At 57.5% G+C, this 26,354-nt stretch overlaps 1 protein-coding gene across 1 annotated transcript in view; it reads right to left on the reverse strand.

The window, feature by feature from the left end:
* Window positions 1–368: 368 nt before the first annotated feature.
* VOPP1 (VOPP1 WW domain binding protein) overlaps window positions 369–26,354 on the reverse strand; it is a 33,972-nt gene continuing 7,986 nt past the window's right edge. Inside the window, exons 2-5 of the mRNA XM_036010390.1 lie at window positions 11,523–11,581; window positions 5,954–6,031; window positions 1,145–1,281; window positions 369–635 (exon numbers count right to left, since the gene is read on the reverse strand). Coding sequence (XP_035866283.1) covers window positions 445–635; window positions 1,145–1,281; window positions 5,954–6,031; window positions 11,523–11,581 — 465 coding nt within the window. The 3' untranslated portion in view covers window positions 369–444. The remainder of the gene's footprint in view (window positions 636–1,144; window positions 1,282–5,953; window positions 6,032–11,522; window positions 11,582–26,354) is intronic.

Raw genomic sequence — 26,354 nt, forward strand, 5'->3', positions numbered from 1 at the left:
GCGTCTCTCGGGCGGCGTCTTGAAGAGGAAGACGGACAGGACGAGGGGCCTCGTTTCAAGGCTTCCCAGCCGGTGGCAGGAGCCTCCCCCTGCACTCACCTGAGCACAGGCCCCGGCCCACGCTGGCCGCCTCCTCTTAGTTTCTGCCCCGAGGGCCTGGGGACAGGCCGCCCGCCCGAAGGTGCGCGCCCTCGGAGCCCGTCCGCACTCCGCCAGGGCACAGACAACACCAGAAAGGGAAGGCGCGGGAGGAAGTCAGACGCCGCCGCGTGCCCCCGGGACGCCCGGGAGGGAGCTGCACCCGCTCGAAGAAGACAGCAGAGGAGGACGCGCCCTCGGTGGCTCGCGAGAAGGTTCCAGAAGCGGCCGCCGATGGGGACCGGAGAGGCAGGCCGGAAAATGTCCCCTGCGCCGTCCCCCGGGCAGGCTCCCGGCGCACCCCCGCTACTTGGCCTTCACCACCTGCTCGTAGGGGGGCGGGGGCGTGTTGCAGTAGGAAGGGGGCGGGGGGTAGGCCAGGCTCCCGTGCGGCGAGCTGGACTGCACCTGGAAAGCCATGGGCACGGGGTTGCCGGCAGGATTCATGCCGGGTCCTCCGGGGTCGGTGTAGTAGGGCAGCCCCGGCGGCTGCGCTCCTGCAAGGCAGAGGAGCCGGGGTGAGCATGGCACAGAAAACCCACCGCCCTTCGCCCCCCGCGGAGCTCCGCCAGGGCGGGCGTGCGAGGCCCCGCTGTGTGGGAGCGGCCTCTGCACCAGCGCAACTGGGGGCTCGCTTCTTTGACCGGCTGGATTCCTCCGTCCTCAGAGAAGAGGTGGTCACAGGGGACAGCAACACAGTGACGAGGAGGGACACAGCCGGCTGGTCTGGGGTTCGGGGTGGTGGGGACTTTACGCACGGGAGCGGAAGAACAGGAAAGGGACACCCACAGCCAAGGGCACGCCAGCCCCGCCCCACCTTACCCACCAGGGGTGGAACACGCGACAGGTGAACATTGAGGGTTACGGCGGCCGGCCCAGTTAGAGAAAGGAAACACAGACACGTGGCCCGAGTTTTTTCTCCCAGCACATTCTGGGGGGCGCCCCCCTGAACGCTTACGGAGAACGCGCGCCCGGCAGAAAGGGGCGGGGCGGGGGGCCGGCTGACCTGGCGCAGGGTTCGGGGGCTGCCTGGTGTAGGACACGTTGAAGGCCGGCTCCTCGATCAGCGGCGGGGGGTACATGCGCCTCCGGATGAAGAAGCCGGCTCCGCAGCAGAAGAGGACGCCCATCATCAGCAGGAACCTGGGCGAGAGACGGCGGTGAGGCGCCCCACCCGGGCGGGCGGGCGGGCTCGGGGCACCCGCGGCCGCTCGGGCGCAGGGAGCGGAGTGTGCTGAGTGCCCCGCTCTCGGGCTGGTCCTGCCCTGGCTGTTTGCCCCAGGACGTGCCCTGGGTGGATGACCACAGGGAGGAGACCCTGGGCCGCCGACCCGGGGGTGCCGCCGGGCAGAGGCCACCCGCGCTCAGAAGCCAGGCGAGCCCTGGGTCTCAGAGAGCTGCACGGGGCGAGCCGGCGTCACAGGGCTGCGGCATGGCCTCCCCGCCACTGCCCTTACCTCCACCGGACACCGCCACCCACACAGGAAGTGCCTTCTCTGTGCGGTAGGAGCTCCGGGCCGACCCGGCCTTCCCCTCGCTCCCAGTCTCCCGGGGTCCCACCCTCCACGGCGGGAGTGACGGTGCCTCCCAGCAGTCTTCCCCCTGTGGGTGCGTGAACATCCACACAGAGAGGTCAGGCGGTGCCCTTCCCACGCCACGCTGCGGTCACGGGACAACACACGCGAGAGGGAGGCTGCAGGTGTGCGACCCAGCCTCTGGGAACGGCCGGGCGCCTCCCTCCCACGACCCCTGCGTCTGCGGCACCGCAGAGCTGCCTCTGCAAGGACGGGAACTGTGCGGCCCCTCTGAGGACTCTGGGCGACTCCCCGCACCCGCGGGTGAGAGTCCGGACGTGACTGCCGGAGGAAGGAGCGACTGCCGTCACCTTCACATCCAACGGCATCTGTGTCTCTGCAAACAGGGGAGTCGTGCAGAGAAGGGCCGGCTGTCCTCCCTGCAGAGACGTGAAAGGGAACCTCCTGCCCACACGTGAGCTTGCGTGATGGAACCTTCCAGAACCTGCCACCATCCGTCACGCCGTGTGTGGGGGCCGCACATTGCCTTGCGAAGAATGAGCACACCGCAGAGCCAGCCGTGTCGCCGTCAGAGGCATGTGTCCCCACGTGAGTGACACTTAACAGAGTGGCCGAGAAAGCCTTGGAGACTTGGCAAGGTCATGTTAGGGCCAGTCTGTCTGTCCGTCGGTAGGTATCTACTGGACAACCAGGGACCGTGGCCAGGACGAGAGACCGAGGACACAGGCAGCAGGGGACCAGGAAGGGCTCCCACTGCGGCGTCTGGTCTGTCCTCTAACCCGGTTCACTCCCCAGGTGACTCTGCAGTACCTGCCAGCTCCCAGCACCTGCTGTCCTACAGGGAGGAGGACAGGCACGGTCCCGCCCCACCCGTGAACTTGGCACTCAGCAGGGGAGGAGCACGGTGATCGACCACTTTGAAATGACGTGTTTACAGGGCTGGTCACCCGTGCTCTGGGGGGAAACCAGGGGCGCAGCTGTGGGCTGTGGGCTCGTGGTCTCGGAAATGCCCACCGCAGCCATCTGTAAGTGTCCCGTGCGGGGCAACCAGGGTTTTTACGAGCGTGGCTGCCACGGTCAGGAAGAGCAAAGGAGCTGCTTCTCCTTCAAAGCAGCGTGTGAGCTGAGCCAGAAGGGTGCAGAGAGAGAGGCAAGTGGAAGGGACGGGAAGGAGCGTCCTGGGTGGATGGGGCAGCCCGGCGTCCGGCCAGAAGGCCAGGTGAGCGGGAGGCCCGGAGAGGCCGGGTGCAGCTGCAGGGGGAGGGCCGTGGAGGGGGCAGGCTGTGGAGGGGATGAGCTGGGGTGGGGGTGGGCTGGGGGTGCCCTCCTGGGAGCCGGCAGAACCCAGCTGTGCAGACGCTGCAAGGCAGCCGGCAGAACCCAGCTGTGCAGACGCTGCAAGGCCTGCAATCTCCGAGCGAGGTGCCTGCGCATCACAGAGAACAGCTTGGTCTCTGCGACCTAACGTCCCTCGGGCGGGCTCAGGGACCGCACTACGGTCAGCGCTGGCTCCGGCTGTCACACGGGAGCCGAAACTTAAAGCAACACGGGGCTTGAGTGCCCTCAGGGTTTGCCTTCTCACCTGACAGGCAGCTCACGCCCAGCAGACCCGGCCCCCGTCCCAGGACGGGAAATGCAGCAGCCCCCCCGAGGTCCTGGGCTCTCCCGTGGGAAAAGCCAAGATGTTGGTCACGCTGTCAAATGCACCCCCTGCCCCTCCTGACCAACGGAAAGGATGTTGCACTGGGCACCTCGGACAGATCCAATGAGTACGAGGCAAGGTCGGAACTGAGGCACGTGGCTGGAGGCCAAGGTCGGCTCCGAGGACAACCATGGTCGGACGCGTCCCTTATTGAAACAGGAGTCCGAGGACATCGCAGTTCCGAGGGAAGCTGGCAGGGAGAGAGGCAGGGGGCAGAGCTGCCCCGTGAGTGAGGGGACGTGGGGACAGGGAGCAGGGCAGGTCTGAGCTCCCGGTGGAAGGTGGTTCTCCACACGTCTCCCCGTCTCCGCCGGTCTGGTTTGGAGAGCTCTCCAGGCCTTCGCAAGTCTGTGCCGTGGCTGCCATCACAGGTGGTCTGCCGACCTCATTCAGACCTTGCCAGTTCAAGGTCACTCCGGTTCAAGGTCACTCCGGAGTCCGGAGTGCTCGGGGACGTCCGGTCTGGAAGCACTCTCCTTCAGGACGTCGGTCTTGGAGGGAGGAGACCGGAGTCCCCGGAGGTCGGGTGGGAGCCGGGCTGGAGAGCAGCCCCTCCTTCGCTCCATGTCTAGCTCTGAGGACCCCTCCCCGCCCCCCTCCACACGGGCTTCCCAGCATGCTCTCAGCCGGGCCCATGCTTCCTGCATCCCTGTCCCTGCGACGCGCTGACCCCTTTGTGTTGGCCCCTTTCCCCAGCGCGCCGACATCGAGGCGCCACGCCGCTTCCAGGGCACGGTGCCCACGTCCCGCGGGTGCTTCTGTTCAGACATCAGTCTCCTTGGTGGGCCTGACCACGGCAGGGGCCTCTGCAGGGGACGCTGGTGCACACTGATGATGACGGTGGTGACGGAGGAACACACGGAGCAGAGTGGAGCATCCTCCGGCGTCGGCTGGGGCGCTGGGCCCCCCCCTCGACCCCCCTTCTCCCCCGCTCAGGTTTAGAACCAGGTGTCTCAACGCCGGTAATCCGAGCGAGCCCTCGGGCGTCTGGCACTCCAGCCCCGTGGGACCTGCCCTCATTGTCTGGGACCTGCGAGGTGCCCCCGCCCCAACGAGGGGCCCTGGCCAGCAGCTCAGAAGCACCTGCTACAGAAACCCTCCTGGGGAACCCTCCTGGGACGGAGCTGCCTGGGGCCCGGGCCTCCCCCAGTTCTCCGGGACTCCCCGTCTTTTCTTCCTGTCAATCACGTAACACCTGCACTCCGGCAACTCTTCTCATTCTCCAGGAGCCGCTCCCTACCTCCCCCTCACTCAGCCGGTGCTTCGGACCAACCTGACACCGTCCCGAACCCTTTCGGGGTTCGTGCCTGGACAGCCCAACTTCCTTCAACCACGCAGTCCCACGGAGAGAAGTCCTGAGCACCACCCTGTCCCAGCCTCTCCCCCCGGCCTCAGTGCCGGACCCCTGGGCTCTGAAGTGTGTGTCGTCAGATGTGTTTACAGCCAGGAAATCCGAGGCTGGAGAAAAGTCTCCTTCGATTACAGAGTTTTAGGCAGTCGCACCTGTGATGGGGGGAGAAGCCACAAGCAGCGACATAGTGGTGGGGGACACCTGAGCCAGCGCCCAGGGAGGCCGGGCCAGGGTCCGATGGGACGGTGAGTCCAGCCCCCACCCTGCCCCCACAGCCAACGCCCCAGGAGGAGGCGGTGATGGGGACAATGTAAGGGGTGTCTCCTAGCGAAGACATGCGACACATGAGGTCCCACTTATGGGCAGTTTCCCTGAGCAAACATCGGGGACAGGTGTCGAGGAGGAAAGACAAAACCCCACCGCCAAGTTCAAGTTCAAGCGGCTCCTGCGACACGCTCAGCGAAAGCCTCAGGCCTTCGGAGGTCAGTACCCTCAGAACCTGAGAGTCCGGGAGAAGCTTACGTCCGGCAGCGAGTGGCGTCCCAACGCTCCGGGGTGTCTGCCTCGATGGCATTCCCACGCCGTGGGGCGGGTGGGAAGGTGTAAGGACGGCTGTGCCCACGCGCTCGGCCATCCCTGAGTCGGAAGCCACAGCTCCTTCCTACACAGTCGAACAAACCCTCGGACACGCCCTCGAGCGGGCAAGCCGCTGGGGGTCCCTCCTGTCAGTGGAGACTCAGGCACCCCCTTCTCCGAGGGCACTGTCGGCATCGCTCCCTCGCCCCCTCTCATCGCACAGGTTCACGGACTCCAGACGGTTCTTCCAGCCTCGCTCAGGAGAGCCGGGGCTGGGAGTCAGGGCCCAGCTGCCACCGAGGGCCCAGGGAAGCCCGCAGGCAGCAGAAACTTGGCCGTAAGACTTGAGGATTCCCCGATTCGGCGTCATTCCAGGAACTGGCAAGGAGCTGCCGCCCCGCCACCTCGCATCTGTCTTTGTCCCTGGCCCCCCCACCCCCCGCCTGCAGGCGGTGGAAACAGCCCCTGCCCCTCAGGGAGCAGAAATGCCGCCAGGAAGCCAATGACATCTGCCCGCTTGCCCACGGAGGCCGTCCCCGAGACGGTGACCCCAGTGAAGGTGACGCTGCCGTGGCGGTGGCAGTCCTAGCTGCGGGCAGAGCCCCCGGGGGCGGGGAGCCAGCCCTGCGGCCCGGGGAGGGTGTGACCTACCAGAAGTACCACAGCCGCTGGATGGACAGGGCCCGCACGCAGCACCGGGAGCCGCAGCAGTCCTCGTAGGGGCGGCATCTGCGGAGAGAGGGCGCGGGCTGGTCAGCGTCCGGCGTGGGGAGGGCCCAGCCTCGCACGAGGCCCAGGCGGGGCCCGGGGCAAAGGACAGAACGCCACCACTGCCTGTCGCCAAATGAGCCCTGCTGACCGCTGTCCGTCTGGCGGCCCGAAGAGAAGGCGCCGAGACGGATGCGGTCAGTGCAAGTCAAAGCACCTGGCTTCCCACTCGTGCCCGTGGGCAAAATCAGGACGGCTCCTTCTGGGGGGCGCCCCAGGGGAGGAGCAGCGGGCACCCAGCTGTCCTGCCGCAGGCCAGTAAGACCAGCTGTGTGTGGGTGCTACTCGGGGTGCGTTCCACGATGGTCCCGGGAGGCTGGAGACAGAGCTTCCAGGGCCAGACAAGCAAGGAGGTGAGGCCCGGCCTCTCCGCCGGCTACATGGGGTTTTTAAAGGAATGTAACCGTCTGATCACGCCACCTGGCTGCCGAGGGGGTGATGAAACGCTGTGTTGGGGAACGCCGCTCTATACGTTAGGGCAACAGAGAAGAAACTGCGGCCTTTGATGGGAGAAAGCAACCCCAGGGAGCCGGCTCCACCCGCAAGCACAGCGACGACGGGGGAAACATGTCATGACTTACAGGCCCTCCCACGGAACACGCGTCACCACGGAACATGTGTCACCACAGAACACGTGTCACCACACAACACAACCGGGCTGCCCTGCGTGCTGATTTAGAAGGACATTTACCAAGTGGGAAAGGGAAAAAATCAAGATACAGAACATGTATCTGGAAAGATGGCACGTTAGCGATGGTCTTCGTCCACTCGGGCCACTAAATAAAACCACCCCTGGCCGGGCAGCTTATAAACAAGAGAAGTTTACGTCTCACGGTTCTGGAGGCTGGACATTCAAGGTCAGGGTCGCATCCCCTGAGCGCTCCCTTTCTGGCCCGCTGCCGGTGCCTTCCCATCGTGAGCTCCCGCGACAGACGCAGCAAGGAAGGAGCTGCTCTGTAAGGGCAGTAGCTGCTCACGCCACCGTCTTCGGGGGTCAGAACTGAGCACGTGAAGTCAGGGGCACCCAAACCTCCGGATGCAGCAGGTAGGCAGAGTTCCTAAGCAACCGTCACCCCAGCAAAACCTTTCTCCCTGTTCTGGGAATGAGAAAGCACCTCCGACTTGCACCAGGAATCATCACCGGTCAGCTCAACAACGCAGGGAGCAGAGATACTCGGCCCCATCCAGAGTGTCTGTCCCCAGACCAGACGCCTCCCCTCCCCTCCCCAGAGGCTGCGCTCAGCTGGCTCGCCAAGGAGAACAGCAGGGGTTCCGAAGAGGGGCACGTGGGGGAAGTGCCCTCCTCAACTCCCCTCTTTCCAGCCCTGCGCCCCCCGAGGGGAGCTGACCACACGGCAGAGGGAGCTGCACTGGCCCGGGTCTGCCATCGGAGCCAGTCACGGTGTCTCCAACGTGAGCAGGCAGGTCGGCAGCCCGGCCAGACCCCAGCTCCACGGAGCCTGCTTCCAGGATCTTGCTCAGACACCCGCCAACACTTCACCCACTCACCCCGTTAATTATTCACAGCAAACAAGGGAGCCCAGAGAGACACAATCAGGCAGGGTAAGGCGAGCACTTGATACAAGGCGCTTCACACTCCAGTGGGAGACTTGAGAATGGGGTCTGGAAGCAACCCGGGGACAGACCGCCCTGCCGGGGAGGAGGGGCACAGCCAGGGGCAGGAGCTTCTGCAGGGCGGGCCCCATTCCCTCGCCTTCACCCCCCACAGTGGTCTGCACATGCTGGCTCCCTGATGCTCAGCTCACCGGTGGTGTGGTAGACTCTGGAGTAATTACAGCGGGACCCTGCTGGGTGCGCCCACCAACTGTGTTACTAATCCACACGTCCCGTCTCCCTCTTACACTTGAGCAAACATTTTCCACGTATCTGTTCCCGTCCGTCCTCTCCACGTGTGGGCCCCCCCGAGTCTCCGTGCTGCCGACTTCCGAGGTTCCCCACCGTCTCTCTCTCCTTCTACTGCGCGTGGGTCCAAACCCAGAAGTACGGTGAGTGCCCAAACAGGGCACCCAGCACCCAGTCGCCCCGGGCCCTTGGCTCCCTCCAGGCGGTGTCCGAGATGTGACCCCGTCGTGCACGAGACCCCAGCGAGGGGCTTCACATCTCCTCCCACCGTCAGCCGTGTGGTTTGTAAAACCAGGTCCAGGCCGTCCTGAGATTTTCTTAGTGTTGATAGGTGGAGCGAATGGAGACAAAGCAAGGCCCGGCTCTGGGGTCAAAGCTCTCCCGCCCTCACCCTGCCCCCCGCCAGCTCTCCAGAGGGCCCCTGGGTTCTTCTCACATTTAATGTAAATCTGTTTACTTGTGTCTAGTGAGGAAGACCCAGCCGCCTTCCAACCCACCCTCCATCTCCTAGGGGCAATGACCAGACTCACCTCCCCTCAGAAAGAACAGGCACCTGGCACCTGCGTCGCCAGCTTCCTCCGGCTCACTTAAAGTCACACGAGAGAGTCAGAGTCTCAAAAACACCCACGTCCCTGGCTGTCAGACAGTCCCTGCTCCACTGCGGGGCCTCGGGCTGCCGATCAGAAAAGGGGGGCAGGCCCTGGGGACAGCAGAGACACTGTTCCTGGTGGAGAGGCTCCCACCGCCCACGACGGGGTTGGTCATGGCCATGGGGGTGCCCGCTCAGGCACCAAGGGGGCCCCCAACCTCTGGACACCGGAGACGCCCTGGGAAGGGGCCCTCCCAGAATCACCGAAGGCAGACTGGGCAGCGAGGCACCTGCGTCCAGTCCCCCTGCCCCTCTGGGAAGCGGTCCCTGAGTCTGAAGCCACGGCTCCCACCCATCCGTCTCTGGGCACAGACCCACCGGCCCCCTCCAGGCCACGAGACAGCAGAATTAGTGATGGGTGAACAGGAATGCGCCCTCCCGGCAATGGAAACTGGCAGCTCCCACAGCCACATCTACTTCGTAAGGGGACAACTAAGGCAAAAGGCCACGTGACCCACCAAGATGGTGAGAGCTGGGGGCCCTGACCCGCTTACCCCCTCTGCAGCTGCAGGTGCCTCGCCCAAGGCAGGACACGCTGCCGGTCACCCAGTGCAGGACACGGAGCTCAGCGCATGCTGCAGCTCCCTGCGTGTCGAAGCCAGCTCCGGGACCTGCAGCAGCATTCAGACCTGTCTCTGACACACGTCCCCTCGGCTGGCCGGCTGGCAGCACTATCCGAACTCGAAGGGAACAGGGAGCAGAGAGAACAGCGCCTTCAGCTCCGGGCAGCCCTGGGCCACCAGCGCCCCAGGCTGTGCTGCTGTCCCCGAGGTCACCACATGGGTCTAAGCAGGAGGACCAGGCAGGTGGGGAACAGGGAAGGAGGGGGACGGAAGTGGACTGGGGCGGGGCAGGGCGGGGAGGCATGTGACCGCCCTGCTGTTTTTAAATCACACTGTTGCTAAGAAGAGACACCTAGTAGCCCTGAACTACAGCCCTCCAAGGAGCACGCTTCATTAAAAGCTTTGGGGAGGGCAGAAGGGCAGGAGAGAGAGGCAGCGAAGGGGAGGAGGAAAGAAAAAACAACAGGAGAAAGACCTGAACTGTGTGCTGCTTCTCTGTTTGAGCTCCAAAAGGCCTTTCTCTTCAAAAATAAGGCAATGAGCCCTGTCTAGTGGGTTGAGCACTGGCCTGCAAACCAAAGGGTCACCAGTTCGATTCCCAGTCAGGGCACATGCCTGGCTGGTGGGCCAGGTCCCTGGATAGGGGCCTGCGAGAGACAACAGGTCGATGTGTCTCTCCCACATCAGTGCTTTTCTTTCTGTCTCTTTCTCCCTCCCTTCTCATCTCTGTAAATCATTAAATACTCAAAAACATAAGGACACTCTTTTGGGTGTGCAGGTACAAAGGCAGTCTTCCCGCGCCACACCGGTAAGATAACAAACTAAAAAAAGCCCAACACCTGGAGGAGGGAGAGGACGGAGCAGGTGCTGTCACTGGGCATAATGACGTCAGCACAGGTGAGAAGAATTTTGTACATCTGGGTAGCAACAGTCGAAACCTAATTGTCTTACAAAACTGCAGCCTCTATCAGCTTGATAGCTGTAACACGAGAACGAAATTCGAGAGCACGCAGCGGCGAGGGGAGCAGCGACAGTGCCGCTGGGATTTCTGGCGAGAGGCACGGAGTTCGCCTCAGCTAGGAGACCATGGTCGCTACCACTACGGCAGGTGTGCGGGCCGGGTGCCCTCTCTCTCCTCAGTGCGATCCGGGATAAATGACCATCAGCCAAAACGCCCATGTGGGTTTTTTCCATAAAATAAAAGACATGTTTTTCATTTTCACCAATAATTCACTGATCTGGATATCTTGAGTACATCGGCTCTCTCCCGCTATTGGCGCCCAGTGGGTGGGGGCCAGGGGTGCTGCTGAACCCCTTCCAGTGCATCAGACAGCCCCACGGCAAAGGATTCTTTGGCCAAAATGTCAACAGGACCAAGAAACTCCACAAACCACTTTTGACATGTTTGACCAGTCACAGCCCCTTCTCCACACACTGCACAGACCTTTTTTGTCTGTCTCAGCTGCATTTTTACGTTTCTCGAAGTAACAAAGCCAACATTTTAGGGGCCTCACTGCGCTCCGAGGTGGCAGGAGCTGAGCGCTGGCAGCTGTCCGGGGCCCTGTGTGCTTGCCGGGAACACTGTCTCCGTTCTGGGGGGAAGACGGAGACCTCCAGCTAACGTCACGACAAGTTTTTGCTGGGTCATGTTGGCTCAAGCCCCAGAAATTGTATCTGTTTTTGTTTCTGCACTATCTAATTAGAGACCAAACACCGTGTTTTCTTGGCCGCTGAACTAGCCAAAACACTTACAAAGCAGTCATTTTTAGATGTCTCTGGCTTAGCAGTGTGTGTTTTTTTCTTTTCATGACCCTGTTGGAATGTGTACTAATTAGCCAAGCAATTGGGGGGAAAAAAACACTCCAATATTATGGAGCGTTTTGCTATTTCTAGTAGAAAGAGAGAAAATGTCTATTTCCCCAAGATAATCTTATTATGCATCCTAATTTGTATTTTTCCCCTAGGCCTGTATTTTTTTTTTTTTTTGAGAAAAGTTAAGTTTGGCTCAGTTTTTACCTTGTTTTCACTGCCCGGTGGAGGTCCTGGTTTGTGGGAAGCACAATTATGCCTTTCACTGTGAATCCTTGAGTCTGTGTTCGAGACACGGCGCGTGGGGAGGAGCGGCAACGGGAAGGGCGGAGAAAGGGGCCGGGGACAAAAACCCTCCCTCATGTGACTTCCAAAGGGGTTCGTGGAAAAGACTTACAGGGTCAATCGTGTTTCAATCATTTTATCAGGGAACTTATGTGGAAAATGACCTTTATGGGTAAGCTTTCAGGCTATCATTTCCTTTCCCACCCAGCCATGTCGAAGAATTCCCACCCCCAGAGTGACACGTGTCCCCCGAACCGGGCCACCGGGGAGGCGGGGTACTCACATGTAATACGTCGGGTAGAGTCCTTCAAAATACCAACAGTGCTTCTTGGCCTCCGCGCGCTGCAACGAGAAAAAGGAAACCCGGTCACTGGCATGCCCGCTGCACGTGGTGGGGGAGGTCCCACGGAAAGAAAGCAGCGAAGGGTGAGGACGGAGCCAAAGGCGTGAAAAGCCGGGCATCCGGGGGAGACGAAGAAGGAGGGAGGTCCACGCCACCTGGACCGTCTCTTCTTTTTTAAGTGAAAAAATAAAGTAGGAAAACTCCTGTTCCCTGGGTATTTTTCTAGCCTTTTGTATCTCTAAATGCACTGAGTGTAACCAATGTATTGAAAAGGTAAAATAAGCCCTGGCTGGCGTAGCTCAGTGGATTGAGCGCGGGCTGAGAACCAAAGTGTCCCAGGTTCGATTCCCAGCCAGGGTACATTCCTGGGTTGCAGGCCAGAACCCCCAGCAACCGCACATTGATGTTTCTCTCTCTCTCTCTGCCTCTCTCTGCCTCTCTCTCCCTCTCTCTCTCTCCCTCTCTCTCCCTCTCTCTCTCTCTCTCTCTCTCCCCCTCCCTTCCCTCTCTGAAGATAAATAAAATCTTTAAAAAAAAAAGAAAAGGTAAAATAAAGACAATGCATTTTTTAAACTTTGTTATCTTCACCAGAGGGCATACTTTTCATTGATTTTAGAGAGATGGGAAGGGGGAGAGAGATGCATCGACGTAGCATAGAAACATGGATCAGCTGCCTCCTATACGAGCCTTGACCGAGAATCGAACCTGCAACCTTTGGGTGTACGGGATGATGCTCCAGTCCACTGAGCCACCCGGCCAGGGTGAGACAATCCATTTTTAAATGTACACGGTATTCGGATACCTAAAGAATGTTAGAGGTAAAGTACCATAAAAATTTCCACCCGCCCCCCTCAATTTTCAGTTTTGAAAGACGTTTCCCGCCATCTTTATATTCCAGAATATTCTAAAAGTCACATTCAAATCATGGATCCCCCAGTGGGGACTTGTTTGCCACCTGAGTCAGGACCCACTGTCCCCTCTCATTCTGAGGGGTGACAATGTGTGTGGGGGGGAGATAGCAGGAGCCCCCATGCTCCCCCAGGGAGTCAGACACTGACATCCTGGGGTGTCGGGGGGAGTGGGTGGAAGCCACCGCCCTGGTGGGCCGACTCTCCCACCCACGTGACACCAAGCCAAAGGCACCCACTGTGGCGTAAGAACTCGAAGCATAGATGCTCCAACACATTCAAACAAGATAATTTTCTAAAATTATTCCACTCATGCCACCATCTTTTTTTTTAATTCACAGGTTCCTACCACCAGAATCTAGTTCAGTGACCCCTAAGGTGTATGTAAGACCTTCAAAATAATACCGTACACAGCTACCGGCGGCCGGGAACCAGAAAGGCATGGAGGCAACAAAGCTGTCTGTGAGCGAGGCAGGAGCTAATTGTCTTGTCCCAGCACCCCTCCCCCAGGCCCCCCTGACCCCCGCCCCCCAGGGTCGGGGCTTCTCCCTCCCCCACCCTTCTGGCAGGGCTCCGACCTGTCCCAGGCTGCCTGACAGCAGCAAGAAGGTCAGAAACAGACCCCAAATCTAGAGCAGAACGCCCGGGGAGAGGCGAGTGCAATCACTATGCACCGCGCTGGCTACACCAGGAGCCTTATGAAAAGAGCAAGGAGCGCTGGTGGCTCGTGTCTGGGAGTGTGTGCGTGTGTGTGTGCCGTTTAAGACACTCAGAGGCACACTCACGCGGCCCCCAGGGACCCGGTTTTATTAACGGAAAATGAGTTTCATTTGAACAGTGTTAGCTCCTGCCCAGCGCCCGAGATGGAGTTCAGGCAGCCGAAGAAATCAATTTCTTCTGACAGGAACAGCCATTGCAGGGCCCTGCCCCATATAACAACTCATTTCGCCAGTGTGTCTTCAAGGGGGCGTTTTCAGTGTCTCCTCTCTTCTCGCCGCCGCCGCCAAAGACGGGCACACTTTCTCCTTCACCCTTGAGACGCGAGCTCCGCCGTGTCAAGGAGCCGCTTCCTGGGACGCTGGCCTGGAGCCCGGGGACCACCAGGACTCCCGTCCGGAAGCCCTGCCTTCCCCTCCCAGCCCAGACTCAGTCCCCCCAAAGCCCGGTGGGGGCCGGCGACACCCCAGGGTGCAGGGAAGGAAGACCTGCCCTGCCCAGGGCTGTCCGCTGTGGGGTTCCCCTTTAAGTAAAGAGTTCCCTAATCAGAAGCAGTCACACGGTTTGAGACACACACACCCCCAGCCCACACCTCCTAACTCTTAAGGTAACAAAAAAATAACACTAGCATATTGCCTTTGAGGATATTTTTCTTGGTTTGAGAATATCAGGAACACGGTTTTGTAGACAAAAACGCTGGGGCCCTGGATGAGTGTCTTGCTCAGAGTCACTACGGCGTCTCCTCCTAGACTAAGCCGCATTGCCCCAGGAACCCACCCCGCCCCCCTCCAGTGCCACACCCCCATCCCCCACCCCTGTCCCCTGACTGTAGGGTGGTGGCCTGGAGCCAGGCAGAGACATCCAACACCTGCTCCCCACTCCACTGGCAGTTAACAGCCCCTGGGGAAGGCTCTCCCAGCCTGGACCTCCTCCGTGCTCGGCCCTGGGTGGTGGGGGGTGGGGGCAGGGGGCACGCACAGGCACCGGTGAGCATGTGATCCACAAGGCATGGGCCCCGGCGCCACGGCGGGGTCATGAAGGCGCAGCACACCACTGCCGGCACTCGCACGCCCGGCGGTCGGGAAGGGAAGCGGGCGGTATCTGGAAGACCGGGAGAGCACGGCCCTTCACTCGTCATCAGCGTTCCACACGGCTACTCGGTTACTCGGCGAGGGGTGTTCTTTCCAACGGCAAACCCTGGGAACGGCGTCCCTGCCCACTCCTAGCAGGCCGGTTAAGTCAGCGACAGGGCGTCCCCCCAGCGGAGCACTGAGAGGCCAAGGATTCGGAGATCTCAGAGGCGGCCTGACCCGACCTCCAGGGGGCAGTGCCAGCTGCACAAGCCACCCAGGGACGCCCACTTCAGCTTCACAGGGGGCTCTGTTCTGAGAAATTCGCTCTTAGGTGGTTCTGTGGTTGTGCGAACATCACACAGTGCGCTCACACGAACCTGGACGGTCCAGCCTGCTGCTTGCCCAGCTGTGTGGTCCAGCCTGCTGTCCCCGGGCTGCACACCCGTGCGCCTGTTACTGAGCGGAACACCGCGGGCAGGTGTAACACTGTTGTAGCTGTGTATCTAAATATACCCAGACAGAGAAAGGGTGCAGTAAAAATACCATAAAGTGCATAGCAAACGGCGCACCCGTGCAGAGCGCTGCCCTCAGTGGAGGCTGCGGGCCTGGACGTGGGTCCGGGCGACTCGGGGAGTGAGTGGAGAGGGAGTGTGAGGCCGGGACGTGACTGCACCCAGCGGTGGGTTTTGTAAACGCTCTGCAGGCAGGCTGCGCTCAAGTTATAAAGCAACAGGAGGTTAAACCAAGCCGAAGAGATGCCGCAGGCATGAGGTGCAAGAGGCTGCTGCTGGGGCGACACGGCATTCTGACGGGGATCGTTTTAATACGTAGAGAGAGTGCACTGTACAACGATGATAAAACGGACAGGCAGGAAACGCAGGAACCAAAACGCAGTCACCCACGACCACGATCCATACGAGGTGCCGCACATCCTGCCCCACGTCATTGCACGTGACCTACTTGCACCCGCCGGCGGTGCAGTTTGTTTGTTGACTCCGGCGTCACCACAGACAGGCCAGCACCGCGTTGTGTTCCAGCGTTACCATGGCTACGTCGCTAGGCAACAGAGGTTTTTCCGCTCTGATGGGACCAGTCCTCTCGGCGGACCGTCCCTGATGGAATCTGCGTGAAGACGGCGACTGTACGGGCAGACCTCGGAGATCTGGAGCACTCGGTTCCAGACCACTTCAGTATAACGAGCATCACAGGAAAGCAAGCCATAGGGATTCTCCGTTTTGTAGCACGTATGAAAGTTATGTTTAAACTACACTATAGTCTGTTAAGTGTGTGATAGCATTATGCCTTAAAAATAGTGGACATAACCACAATTTAAAAATACTTTATTGCTAGGCCCTGGCTGGAGTAGCTCAGTGGATTGAGCTCGGGCTGCGAACCAAAGCGTCGCAGGTTTGATTCCCAGTCAGAGTACATGCCTGGGTTGCAGGCCACAGCCACCAGCAGCCGCACATTGATGTTTCTCTCTCTCTCTCTCTTTCTCCCTCCCTTCCCTCTCTGAAAATAAGTAAATAAAATCTTTTTAGAAATAAAAAAATACGTTACTGCTAAAATATGCTGGCCACCATCTGAGCCTTCAGCACACCCTAATCTTTTTGCTGATGGAGGGTCTCACCTCGATGCTAATGGCTGCTGGTCAGGGTGGAGGCCGCTGGAGGCTGGGGTGACGGGCAGTTTCTTAAAATAAGACAACAATGAAGTCGGCCACATGCGCCGACTCTTCTCTGGGGCAGGCGCTGCTGCTGCCTGATAGCATCTCACCCGCAGCAGAACGTCTTCCAGACTCGGAATCCACCTCCTCAGCCCCGGCGGCTGCCCCATCAACTAAACTCACATCATACACTAAATCCTGTGTTGTCATTCCAGTCGTCTTCACAGTCGTTTCAGCAGGGGTAGGTCCCACATCAAAAAAAAAACAAAAACCACCTCATTTGCTCAGCCACCAGAAGCACCTCCTGGCTCATTCAAGTGTAATCTCAATCTCGTGAGGCTGCAGCCGCTCAGTCCCCTCTTCAGGCTGCACTGCTAAGCCCAGTTCCCCTGCTCTTCCCAGCAGGGCACGGGGCACTTACTTCCCCCACCGGAACCTTGACCCCTCAAAGTCACGCAGATGGGCTGGAATCAACTTCTCCCCAACTCCTGCTAGGGTTGCTGTTTTGACCTCCTGCCGCGAAGCACACCTGCTTCTAATGGTACCTAGGAGGGTGACTCTTCTCCAGAAGGTTTTCGGTTCACTTTGCCCCAACCCATCAGAGGAACTGCTATCTCTGGGACAAACGATCCCCAAGGCCCATTTTCCTGGGACCCCCTGTCACCGGAGCAGAAGCGATATTGCCAAACCTCTGAAAAACAAAGACTCTAAACATGGAACACCTTGCACTTATGCGTGTGGTAGTTTTCCAAAATCCCCCTAAAAAGAGCAAACCTGTCCCCAAGGAAATGTTTAAAAAGTGAGTGAACTAAGAAAAATCAATGTCAGGGTTTTAGCCTCCCCTAAAAGTAGCTCTAGCCAGTCTGCAAAGATCACTACCAGGGCTTCTTCAGAAGCACCCTGATACCGAGCCCTGGCTCAGTTGATGGGAGCACCGTCCCATAACCAAAAGGTTGAGAGTTCGATTCCCTGTCAGGGCACACGCCTAGGATGCAGGTTCAACCTCCATTCTGGGCGCATATGGTTCCCTGGTCCGGGCAAGCACAGGAAGCAACTAGTAAATGCTTCTCCCTCACTTCTATGTTTCTTTCTCTCCCTCTCTCTAAAAGCAATGAAAAAAAAGGCCCTCGGGTGAAGGCAAAAAATATATATGTATATATATATATATATAAAGTAAAAATAAAAAAATAACTGCCCACCCAGTGAAAAAGAAAATATATTCGCTAGGAGAGGCCAGGCCAGCTGCTGCCGATGACTCCCGATCATTCTGAACCCCCAGCACTGTCCGAGGTGCTGGACCATCAGCCACCCCTCGATGCTGATAGTGTAGTGCCCCTTCCACCTGGACCACAGGAGCGACGACAAACACGGCCATCGGCTTCCTGAAGCAATCATAAAGAGCAGCAACATCCAGCTGCTGCTGTACAAACTGCTCACGAGGCAGAACACCAGGACTGTGAGAAAGCGTCCAGCACCATCGGGAGCCATCGCCCGCGGGGACCCAGAAGCCAAACGGCAGAGGTGTCAGGGAGGAACCCCGGTGGCCTGCTATTCAACACCTGGGATGTGTATCTATCGGTGCGGTTAAGCCCGTCTAAATATAGCTACCCACAGGCGGCCAGGCTCTCAATAAGCCCCGAGGAACAAATCCTCACCAATCCCCCATATGATCCTCATGTTGATCTGCATCGTTCCCCATCTAGCCACACTCCACAGAGGAGAGCCCAGGGCGCCCCTGCTGGATAACAGGGTCCGTCCCGTTTCTGTTCTGCGGAGGGGCTGCTGACCGCCCAGGACCTCGGACAGCGCCCGGCGGCTGAGGCCGCTGGGGGACGGCAGGCAGCCGAGGAGGACCCGACCCCTCTCAGCAAACACACGTTTTCTTTTTCAGCAGAGGGGGGCTTCTGGAGAAACCCTGGTGGTAATCCTTGCAGAAAAAGTAGGGCTACGTTTAGGGGTGAACGTAAAACGGTGGAATTGCTTTTCTTTCATTGATTCACTTTTTAAACATGTTTTGCCCTGCCTGGCGTGGCTCAGTGGATTGAGCGCGGGCTGCGAACCAAAGTGTCGCAGGTTCGATTCCCAGTCAGGGCACATGCCTGGGTTGCAGGCCACGACCCCCAGCAACCGCACATTGATGTTTCTCCCTCTCTCTCTCTCTCTTTCTCCCTCCCTTCCCTAAGAATAAATAAATAAAATCTTTAAAAAACACACACATGTTTTGCAAGGGGACTCGCCCTTTTGGGGATAGATTCCAGGGAATGCCCACACAGATGAGTGTGGGGTGCTCCATAAAAGGCATCTTCGCCCTGGAGAGGCTGGGCAACATCGCTTCCCGGGGTGCCGGCGGCTCACCAGCCCGCACAAGCCCAGGGAGACTTGCGTTACCTGTGCCTTTGGGACCCACGGGAGCTAAGGATTAGGGTCTAAGGGATTCAAAGCACAGTGGGTCTTATCTAAATTCCTCCCGTGCTCATTTTGTTCAGGGGCAGGTGGGGGGGCGGGTGTTTAAACGAACAGCAAACTGCCAAATCCACGCTGCCCCAGCAGAGCTAATCCTGCCAACACCTGGGACCTAAGGGTCCTCACCTTACTTACTGTGGGGGCGACATCAGCCAGTCTGGCCTGAGCCAGTAAGTGGTGGGAAGACCCTGGGAAGATCAGCCCAATGGCTTTTTCAGTTCATCAGGGCTGAACTTGACACATGGCCATGAGACCCTGGCGGTGTCCAGGCATCCAGTTCCCGCCCAAAGGGAGTCACGCTCTGCACAGGCTCTGAAGAGAGGGAACCTATCGGATGCTGACAGAGGTGACACTCGGGACCAGGGACAGAGGCAGCGGGCAGAGCTAAGTCTTGTCGAGACCCCAGCAAAGCTTATGAGGAAATGACAGGTGATCATCTCAGGGCATCCAAATTTCACATAATAGCAACGATCATGCTTCCGGGCCCTGCGTTGGCCTTTTAGTCAATTCCCTAAGTGCCAATTATTTAATCCTTGGGAGTATGGGCAATCCGTTTTTCAGGAACACCTCACCTGCAAGGAACCTTGGCTTCTCAGAAATAAGAGCCCAAGGTGTCTCGCGAGCATCATGTATCCAAGGCAAGAAAGCAGAGAAACTTTTTTGAAAAAGAGAAATGAAAGATCCCTCCGCGTCTGGCAGGCGGAACCACATCAGGAACGCACCCAATGACCCATCAGGGATGCGGCGCTGTCGGCTGCCATTCTCAAGGTCCTGGGGCCAGGCCGGCTACAGGACGTAGTTAGTTCCGGCTGCGCATCGCTGGGAAAAACCCGTGGACTCTCACAACTTACTCTGAATGACGTCTCTTTGCTTCATCTGCTTCAGTTTTCAACAAAAGAGCAGTCCAGAAGCAAATTTCCTTGAGGTCCCTAATTCAAGGAGGTAAAAACCCTCATCGGCAGGACATGGAAATTAACCAATAACCAAAATTAAAAGGCAAGTGATAGAAGAAAGTATTGAAATATAGTAAGGTCACTATCTCTAAAGAATGCAGAGCTTGTATGATTTAAGAAGAAAAAGATTAAAATCCCAATAGGATGAGATAAAATGGGAGAATTCTTCAAAGAAGAAACGCAAAAGGCCAATAAACCTTTTAAAAGACAAGATTCATTAGTAATCAAATAAAGCTAAATTATAATGGCGTGGCTTCAACCATCAAACCCCGACTACCCTGCCGCTGGGGGCCGGAGGACCAGGGCAGCACATGACGTGTGAGGGGACGTCACCGCAGCGTCTCAGGAAGAGACAGTCTCAGTGTGGGCCAACACGCCTTTGAAGCGTGCACGTAACCGAAACGGGGCTGTCGCACTGACACCCAGGGAATCAGAGTAACGGTTGTGAATAAATGTTATTAAGAAATAACAACTGGGAATAACCAACACTTTCAAAGTATGAGTTTGGTGAACAATAATAATACATCCATAATACGTAGGAGTAGGCACAATCTGATCAGACTGTAAAAAAAAAAAATACTGATGGCATGAGAAAAAACATTTTGCTAAGAAAAAAAAAGCCAATAAAACAGTGCATCTGGGAGAGTATATTATCCATCATAGGGGAGAGAAAATAATATGGAAAGACAGGTAACAAAATACTGACAATAAATTGTCTTTCTGGTGACATGAGGGGTGATTTTTTTTTTTCATTGTCTATTTTGGTGATCAGGTTTCCAAGTTGTCTGTCTAGAACTCGTAACATTTTGTTTTAACATTTCTATGAAATTTCACTTTAAAAAGCAGATCACTTACAGCCCAGTAAAGAAATGGAGAGTGAATATAAAGAGATATTTAAATTAAGGAAATATAATTCACCCATAAAAGTGAACATTACCTAACTAGCATTTAAGTAAGAAGGAACAGGTGAGCAAAGTTTGTGAAAAATAATATACAAGGAAGGGTCTACTGAAACAAAGACGCAGCCAGCAATTAAAACTGTGGGCGTAAAAAGGTGAACAGCGTGGGCAGTGCTCATTTTATGCAATCACTTAAAACACATTATATTTATAAGGTAACAATGTAAAAATAAATATACGTTCATAGGGAAAAGGGGGGACAACATAAGCCGAGATAACCCACAGTCCCCATTTCTGGGTACGCCCGCCAGACCTCTCACGGGGCCAGACTCACAGTTACCATAGTAACTGCTTCACTCTGCAGAAGAAAACTCAAATGACGGCGGGAACCCCATGAAAGAGCCCTCCCCCACTCCCCCAAAGTAACCTGTTGTGGGTCATTAGGAACCATGCCTAGGAGCACCCCTCACCTCTCAGCACTACCATTTGCGGGTTCTCCGTGCACAGAGTGAGGGGCCAGGCTACCTCGCAGGTTTGCCCAGAAGACTGTCATCTCTGTTCAGGAGGCCGATGCGTCAGGAGCAGCCACACCTCAGAGGGGCCGGGGCCCAGCCAGTGGGACAAGCAAGACACCAGCCTCTTCCCCTCTCGGAAGAGAGGTCTCAGCCGCTGAAAATTCCCAGAGGCGCAGCTTTAGGGCAGAACACCACCAAGGAAGGCATGGGGTGCAGCCGAAAAGGTGAATGGGACAGATTCACGCAAGGGCTGACGGCGTCTCATCAGCCGGGTCTGAACGCAGGGGTAGCAGATGGGGACGGCGGTGCTGCTGTTCTGGGCTGGCACCCACGGGGACGCTCCACCTGCTGTTGCATTGAGATGGGCCCGAGTCCAACAAAAACATTGAACGGGGACCAGACCTTCAGATGCGCTCCCAGAGGCCTGGGTCCGGGAACGTCAGCGTTCAATGTCATTGCACAGAGGGCGGGAGCCGCGTCTGACGGAGGTCACCTGCTCAGCTGGGCAAACACCTGCTCTGTGACCCTGGCACCCGGCTGGGATGCTAGCACAGGAAGTGAGGAGCACAGGGACAGGTCGGCTGGCTGTTTCCGGCCTCCTCACACAGTGCCCACCAGTGGACAACAGACCCAACCTTCAAAAGACCACTCCTGCCCCTGGCCGGGTGGCTCCGTGGGCTGGGCGTCGTCCTGTACACAAAAAGGTGCAGGTTCGATTCCTGGTCAGCGCACACACCTAGGCTGCGGGTTCAATCCCAGGCCAGAGCATGAATGGGAGGCAACCAATCGATGTGTCTCCCTGGCATCAATGTTTCTCTCATTCCCTCTCTCTCTCTTCCTCTCTCTCTAAAATCAATACACATATTTTAAATTTAGGGGAAAAAAAGACCCTTCTTTCCAGTTAGGCCTAAATCTTTGCCAAACTTCACCTCCAGACTCAGGAGAAAATACCAGCTTCGTACCTTTGGTGGACAGAAAGGCCTAGAGAGATTAGTAAGGATGTCTGCTTCAGAAGCAAAATGCCAAAAAACAGATGAGGGTTACCACCGACCGCAGGTTGCCCACGGCCTCCCCACTGGAGTCGTATTTTAGGAGGAATGTGTGTAAAAGCACAGAAAAAACAGCTCTGCCTCCCTTTCCCAGGCCCTTTGGAAACCACCACCTTCCAGCAGCCCCCACCCCTCCCCCTTCACCGAGGCCACACTGGGTGAACCAGACGCAGCCCTCAAGCCGCCCAGGACAGTGCGTCCCCCCAGACCCACGCGGTGAGTCCTGAGCTCTGACCGCCCCACCCGGCCCCGGGCTGAGGCCGGGATGAATCAGGCCCTCAGTGTGTGCACCTGCGTTTCCCCCACATCCTTCATTTCATCCTTCGCTCCTCTCCACGGGCCAAGGAGGAGGCACACAGCGCCCCCCGCTGGGGAAAGAGCAGCCCCAACTCCGCAGAGGTGCTCACACAGCCTGATGCAGGGGGCCCACCCCACCCTCCTCGATGCCCCCCCACCAAACCCCGGGCTGAGAGACACCGCCCTTCACCAGCGGATGTGCTGGAGAACTCCGCCTGCTCATCCATGTCTCCGGGCCCATCTTGCTGTAAAAGTGTTTCTAGAACGTGAAATGTGGCCCACTCTATCACCACACACCTGAAGGCGCAGGTACTCGTGACAAACGCCATCCCCTTCGCAAGCAGCTGTGCACAGCCAGTGACCACTGTCCTCCTCGGACCTGTCGTCTCTGCCTGAGCCGAGCCCTCGGGCTGTCTCCAAGCCCCAGCAGACCCGTCTGGCGTCCCAAGTAATACACAGGTGCAAAGGATAAGCTCAGTCCCCTGAAGGGAACAATAGGTTTGAGGCTTCTCCTAACACAATGCTCAAATATCCTCTCAAAATCGGAATGTGAGCCTTTCTTACCACGCCGTACCCAAGCCACACACAGGGAGTCACGCACAATCAAAGCCTCACGAATCCACAGCCCAGCTGAGGATCACGGTCAACAGTGACGGTTCGTGGCTGAATGACAAACGTAACCATCTGCCAATGCACACTTGCAAAGGAGCGTAGGACACCCACTTGCCCAAAAGTTTCACAGGGCATCGTGCTCAACAGCAAGCAAGCTGGAAAGGAACTAAATGTCCACGACGACAGAGCTGATTAATGAATGACTCACGATCACTCATACAAAAGAACACCAGAGTTCTGCAGGGAAATCCGCTGCGGAAACACCTCCAAGAAACATCTCCTATAAATTAAAGGAGAAAAAAGATGCGGAACATTGTGTATACATGATCCCATCTGTGTACTCTTAACAAAGTATCTGGGCGTATACATTTAAAAAATTCAGAGCACTGCAAAAGAAACAACAGTAGCTCCCTGGCAGAGAGAATCTAAGGGGGGGGGGGGTCGGGGGCTGGGAGAGTCCCCCCTTGTCCATTTCACACCTCCTTACACAATATACATGCATTTGTTTTGTTCAAAAGATTAAAACCATCAAGTCCATTATCCATCATTGATGACAACAGGCAGCAAGGTCAACATCGATGAAATCCTCAGATAATTTAAGAAGGCCATTTTACTTGGCATTCGCCCTTTTACAACAAAGCTTCAAACACCTGAACTCAATTTCTTCCTCTTCCTCCCCGCCCCGCCCCCTCCAGCCCAGTCCAGCCCTCCCCCAACCTGTCCTTAAAGGAAAATCAGTGATCTGTGTAGTGGCCACAGGTGAGGCGGAAAGGAAGCGAAACACAAGCCCTGAATAATTCACACCTGGACGATCAGGTCTTCCAGGTGCAAGAGCCACAGCCTGCACCTGCCCTGCCTTGGACGGAGTTCAAGTTCTCCCCGAACAGAGGGTGAGGCCTGGAGGACAGAGGTCCCAGGCATTTCGCCCTCCAGCCATGGTCCTGGGACAGCGGTGGTGGCTGTCGGTGGACTCAGTAAATGGTTGCTAAACCAACTACAAGCAACGAGACAGGACAACAGGTGTCAGCGGAAGGCCGCTGCCATCTATTCAACACCAACCCAAGTTTCCAATGTGGGGTGCGTGAGGGGAGGGGCTTGGTTCAGTGAAAACAGCTCCATGGTGAGAGGGCTCGGCCATGAGGCGCCTCTGGCGAGGAGGCCCAGGTGTTGCAGCTGAGGCCCAGGTGTTGCAGCTCAGCCCCCGCATTGCAGATCATGCCGCAGCGGCGGTGCAGCTCCCGCCGCGGAAACGCGTTCTTCCACGGAAACGGCGAGCGCACTCCCAGAGGCAGAGGTGAACCTGGCTTCTACCGGAGTCCCCGCCCCCATTCCCTGATTGGTCCATTTCTACGCAAAGGAAGACCTCACAATACGGTTGGTCCAAAAAGTACCATCCTGAAAAGCCAGAAAAAAGCCGCTCTGATTAGTGACGGAGATGCTCGTGAGGATAAAGCTGCACAACTCCTATTGGGCGGGGAAAGGCTCAGTCCCATTGGCTGAATTTGGACCCCGGAGCCCTCTTATCACGGTTGACTGGGCCCGCGGGGGCACGGTGCAAGAGGCCTGGCTGCCTGAAAGGCAGGGAGGCGAGGGACCTCTGCCAGCCGTGGCTGCCAGGCTGGTTTTGAACTTGAGCCCACTTAACCACAAGGAGCCCTCTCTGGTAGAAATCTTCTTCTCGGGGTCAACAAGGGATAAATGTTTTTTATACATTACATAAAACTGGGCACGCCCCGCCTCCCATGTGATGGAGTAGCTACTGAAAAGAACACTAATGAATTAACACAGATATATCCCGACTTAAAAATAGACCCTATTCCCAACGTCTGCATCTAAATTACTGATTTAGAATCTAGGACCCATCTCTCACAGAAATAACCGTATAAATGTTGGCTCAGTTCCCTGGCGAGGCAACAGATTTCCATTCAGCTCATAAAATAAATGAACTCCCAGTCTGTCCTTGAGTTCCACCGGCCCGGAGCTATGGGCCGAGGAGTCGGCTCTCTCCCGCCGCCCACCACCAAGCAGACGAGACATGACCTTGCCTGGGCAAGGGATGGGGCCTGGGCAGAGCACTGGAGCCCTCGGGGCACTCATGTCACTTTGGTTCTGTCGTTCGTCACTCTCCAGAGCTCGCACGCCTGTCCTGGGAGGCCTCTCCCAGTGTCCCCCACCAGCACAAAGCAGCGCTCAGCCAACAGGTGGTAGGCTGGGCACAACCAAAGGTGCCCTGGCCGGGGGGGGCAGGGGAGGGGAATTTATTCTCTCCTGCTCCGCCTTCCCGGCTCGCTGTGCGTAACCGAGTTCACCCTAGAGATAAACACAGGCACATTCACACCCTGGCGGGACTTCAGCTGGAGACCCAGCAGACGGGTCACGCCCGAGACAAAGCTCAGCGACAGGGAGAAGCTGGGCCTGAAGACCACCTGTTCTGACTCGGTTTCCAGGCATCCGAGAAGCCCCCCACCCGTGTCTGTTTTAGGTCGCCCGCCTTCTGAGCTAACAGATGTGTCATCGGGGAAGGTGTGGGGAGGGATGGTGGAGTTAAGGCTCTGCGTTCAAAAAATTAACCCACAAAGGCACACAGAGTCCTTCCCAGGGAATCCACAAAGTGGCCAGTGACTGCGCAGAGAGAATGCTTAAAGACAAAGGCCATGCCATGTGACAGGAAGCAGGAAGTTCTCGCAAAACGGAAGTACTGTGGGCACGCATTCAATACTGTATCCAGGGTTGGATCCTGGAACAGAAAGAGACATTAGTAGGAAAACTGGGCAAATTCAAATAAAGCCCGAAGTCTAATGACTAGTGCTACATCAATGTAGGTTTCTTGTTTAGCAAATGTCCCATGGCAATAGAAGATGTTAAATTAGTGTACAGTGAGTGAGAGGTACACAGGAACTCTGTTATTAGCCCGGCAGCTTTTCTGTAAATCTGGAGTTATTCCGAAATGCAAGGCGGGTCACAAACACAGCGTGCCCAGGACAAAGCGACGATGAAAACCTGAAGCACGGCGGCTGAGAGCAGACGTGGGTGGTGCAGGGAAGAGGCCGCCGAGGGGCCGGGGGTGCGGGTCACATGGGGCCTGCAGGGTTGTGGCCTCCTTCCTGAGGCGGACAGAGGCCACGGACACCTGAGTGCTGCCGGCAGCAGCCTCCCCAGCATGCCCCGGGCACCGGGGCTCCGGGCGGCCTCCGGTGTGCAGATGAATGAACCAGCAAAGGCAGAGAGGGCGCAGCACCCTGAGCCACGTGAGAGACGAGTGGGGCTCTGTGGACCCACGTGGTGCCGGCTGCCAATCAACTGCCCACCCTGCAGGAGGCCGGGCACCTCCGCCCACAGAACTGGAAGGTAGCAGCCCAGGGTCGGCTGTGAGCATGCTCGAGGCTCTAGGAAGTCGTGGTGGGTTCGAGAGTGTTCCAAGGCCCTCACCTAAGGCCACTAACACCCAGGTCATCCCCTGTCCCATCTCTGAGGCTGGGGAGGAAGACACAGAGACCCCCAGGAGTTCCCCAGGTGACTTCCTGGCCACCGAGGGGGGAGGAGTTTGAGGGGCAGCAGCCAGGGGACCTCCCTGACTCTTTTCTAACTGTGACGCCACATAAACACTGAGCCCTGGCAAG

The sequence above is a fragment of the Phyllostomus discolor genome, chromosome 10, assembly GCF_004126475.2.
Source record: "Phyllostomus discolor isolate MPI-MPIP mPhyDis1 chromosome 10, mPhyDis1.pri.v3, whole genome shotgun sequence".
Lineage (NCBI taxonomy): Eukaryota > Metazoa > Chordata > Mammalia > Chiroptera > Phyllostomidae > Phyllostomus > Phyllostomus discolor.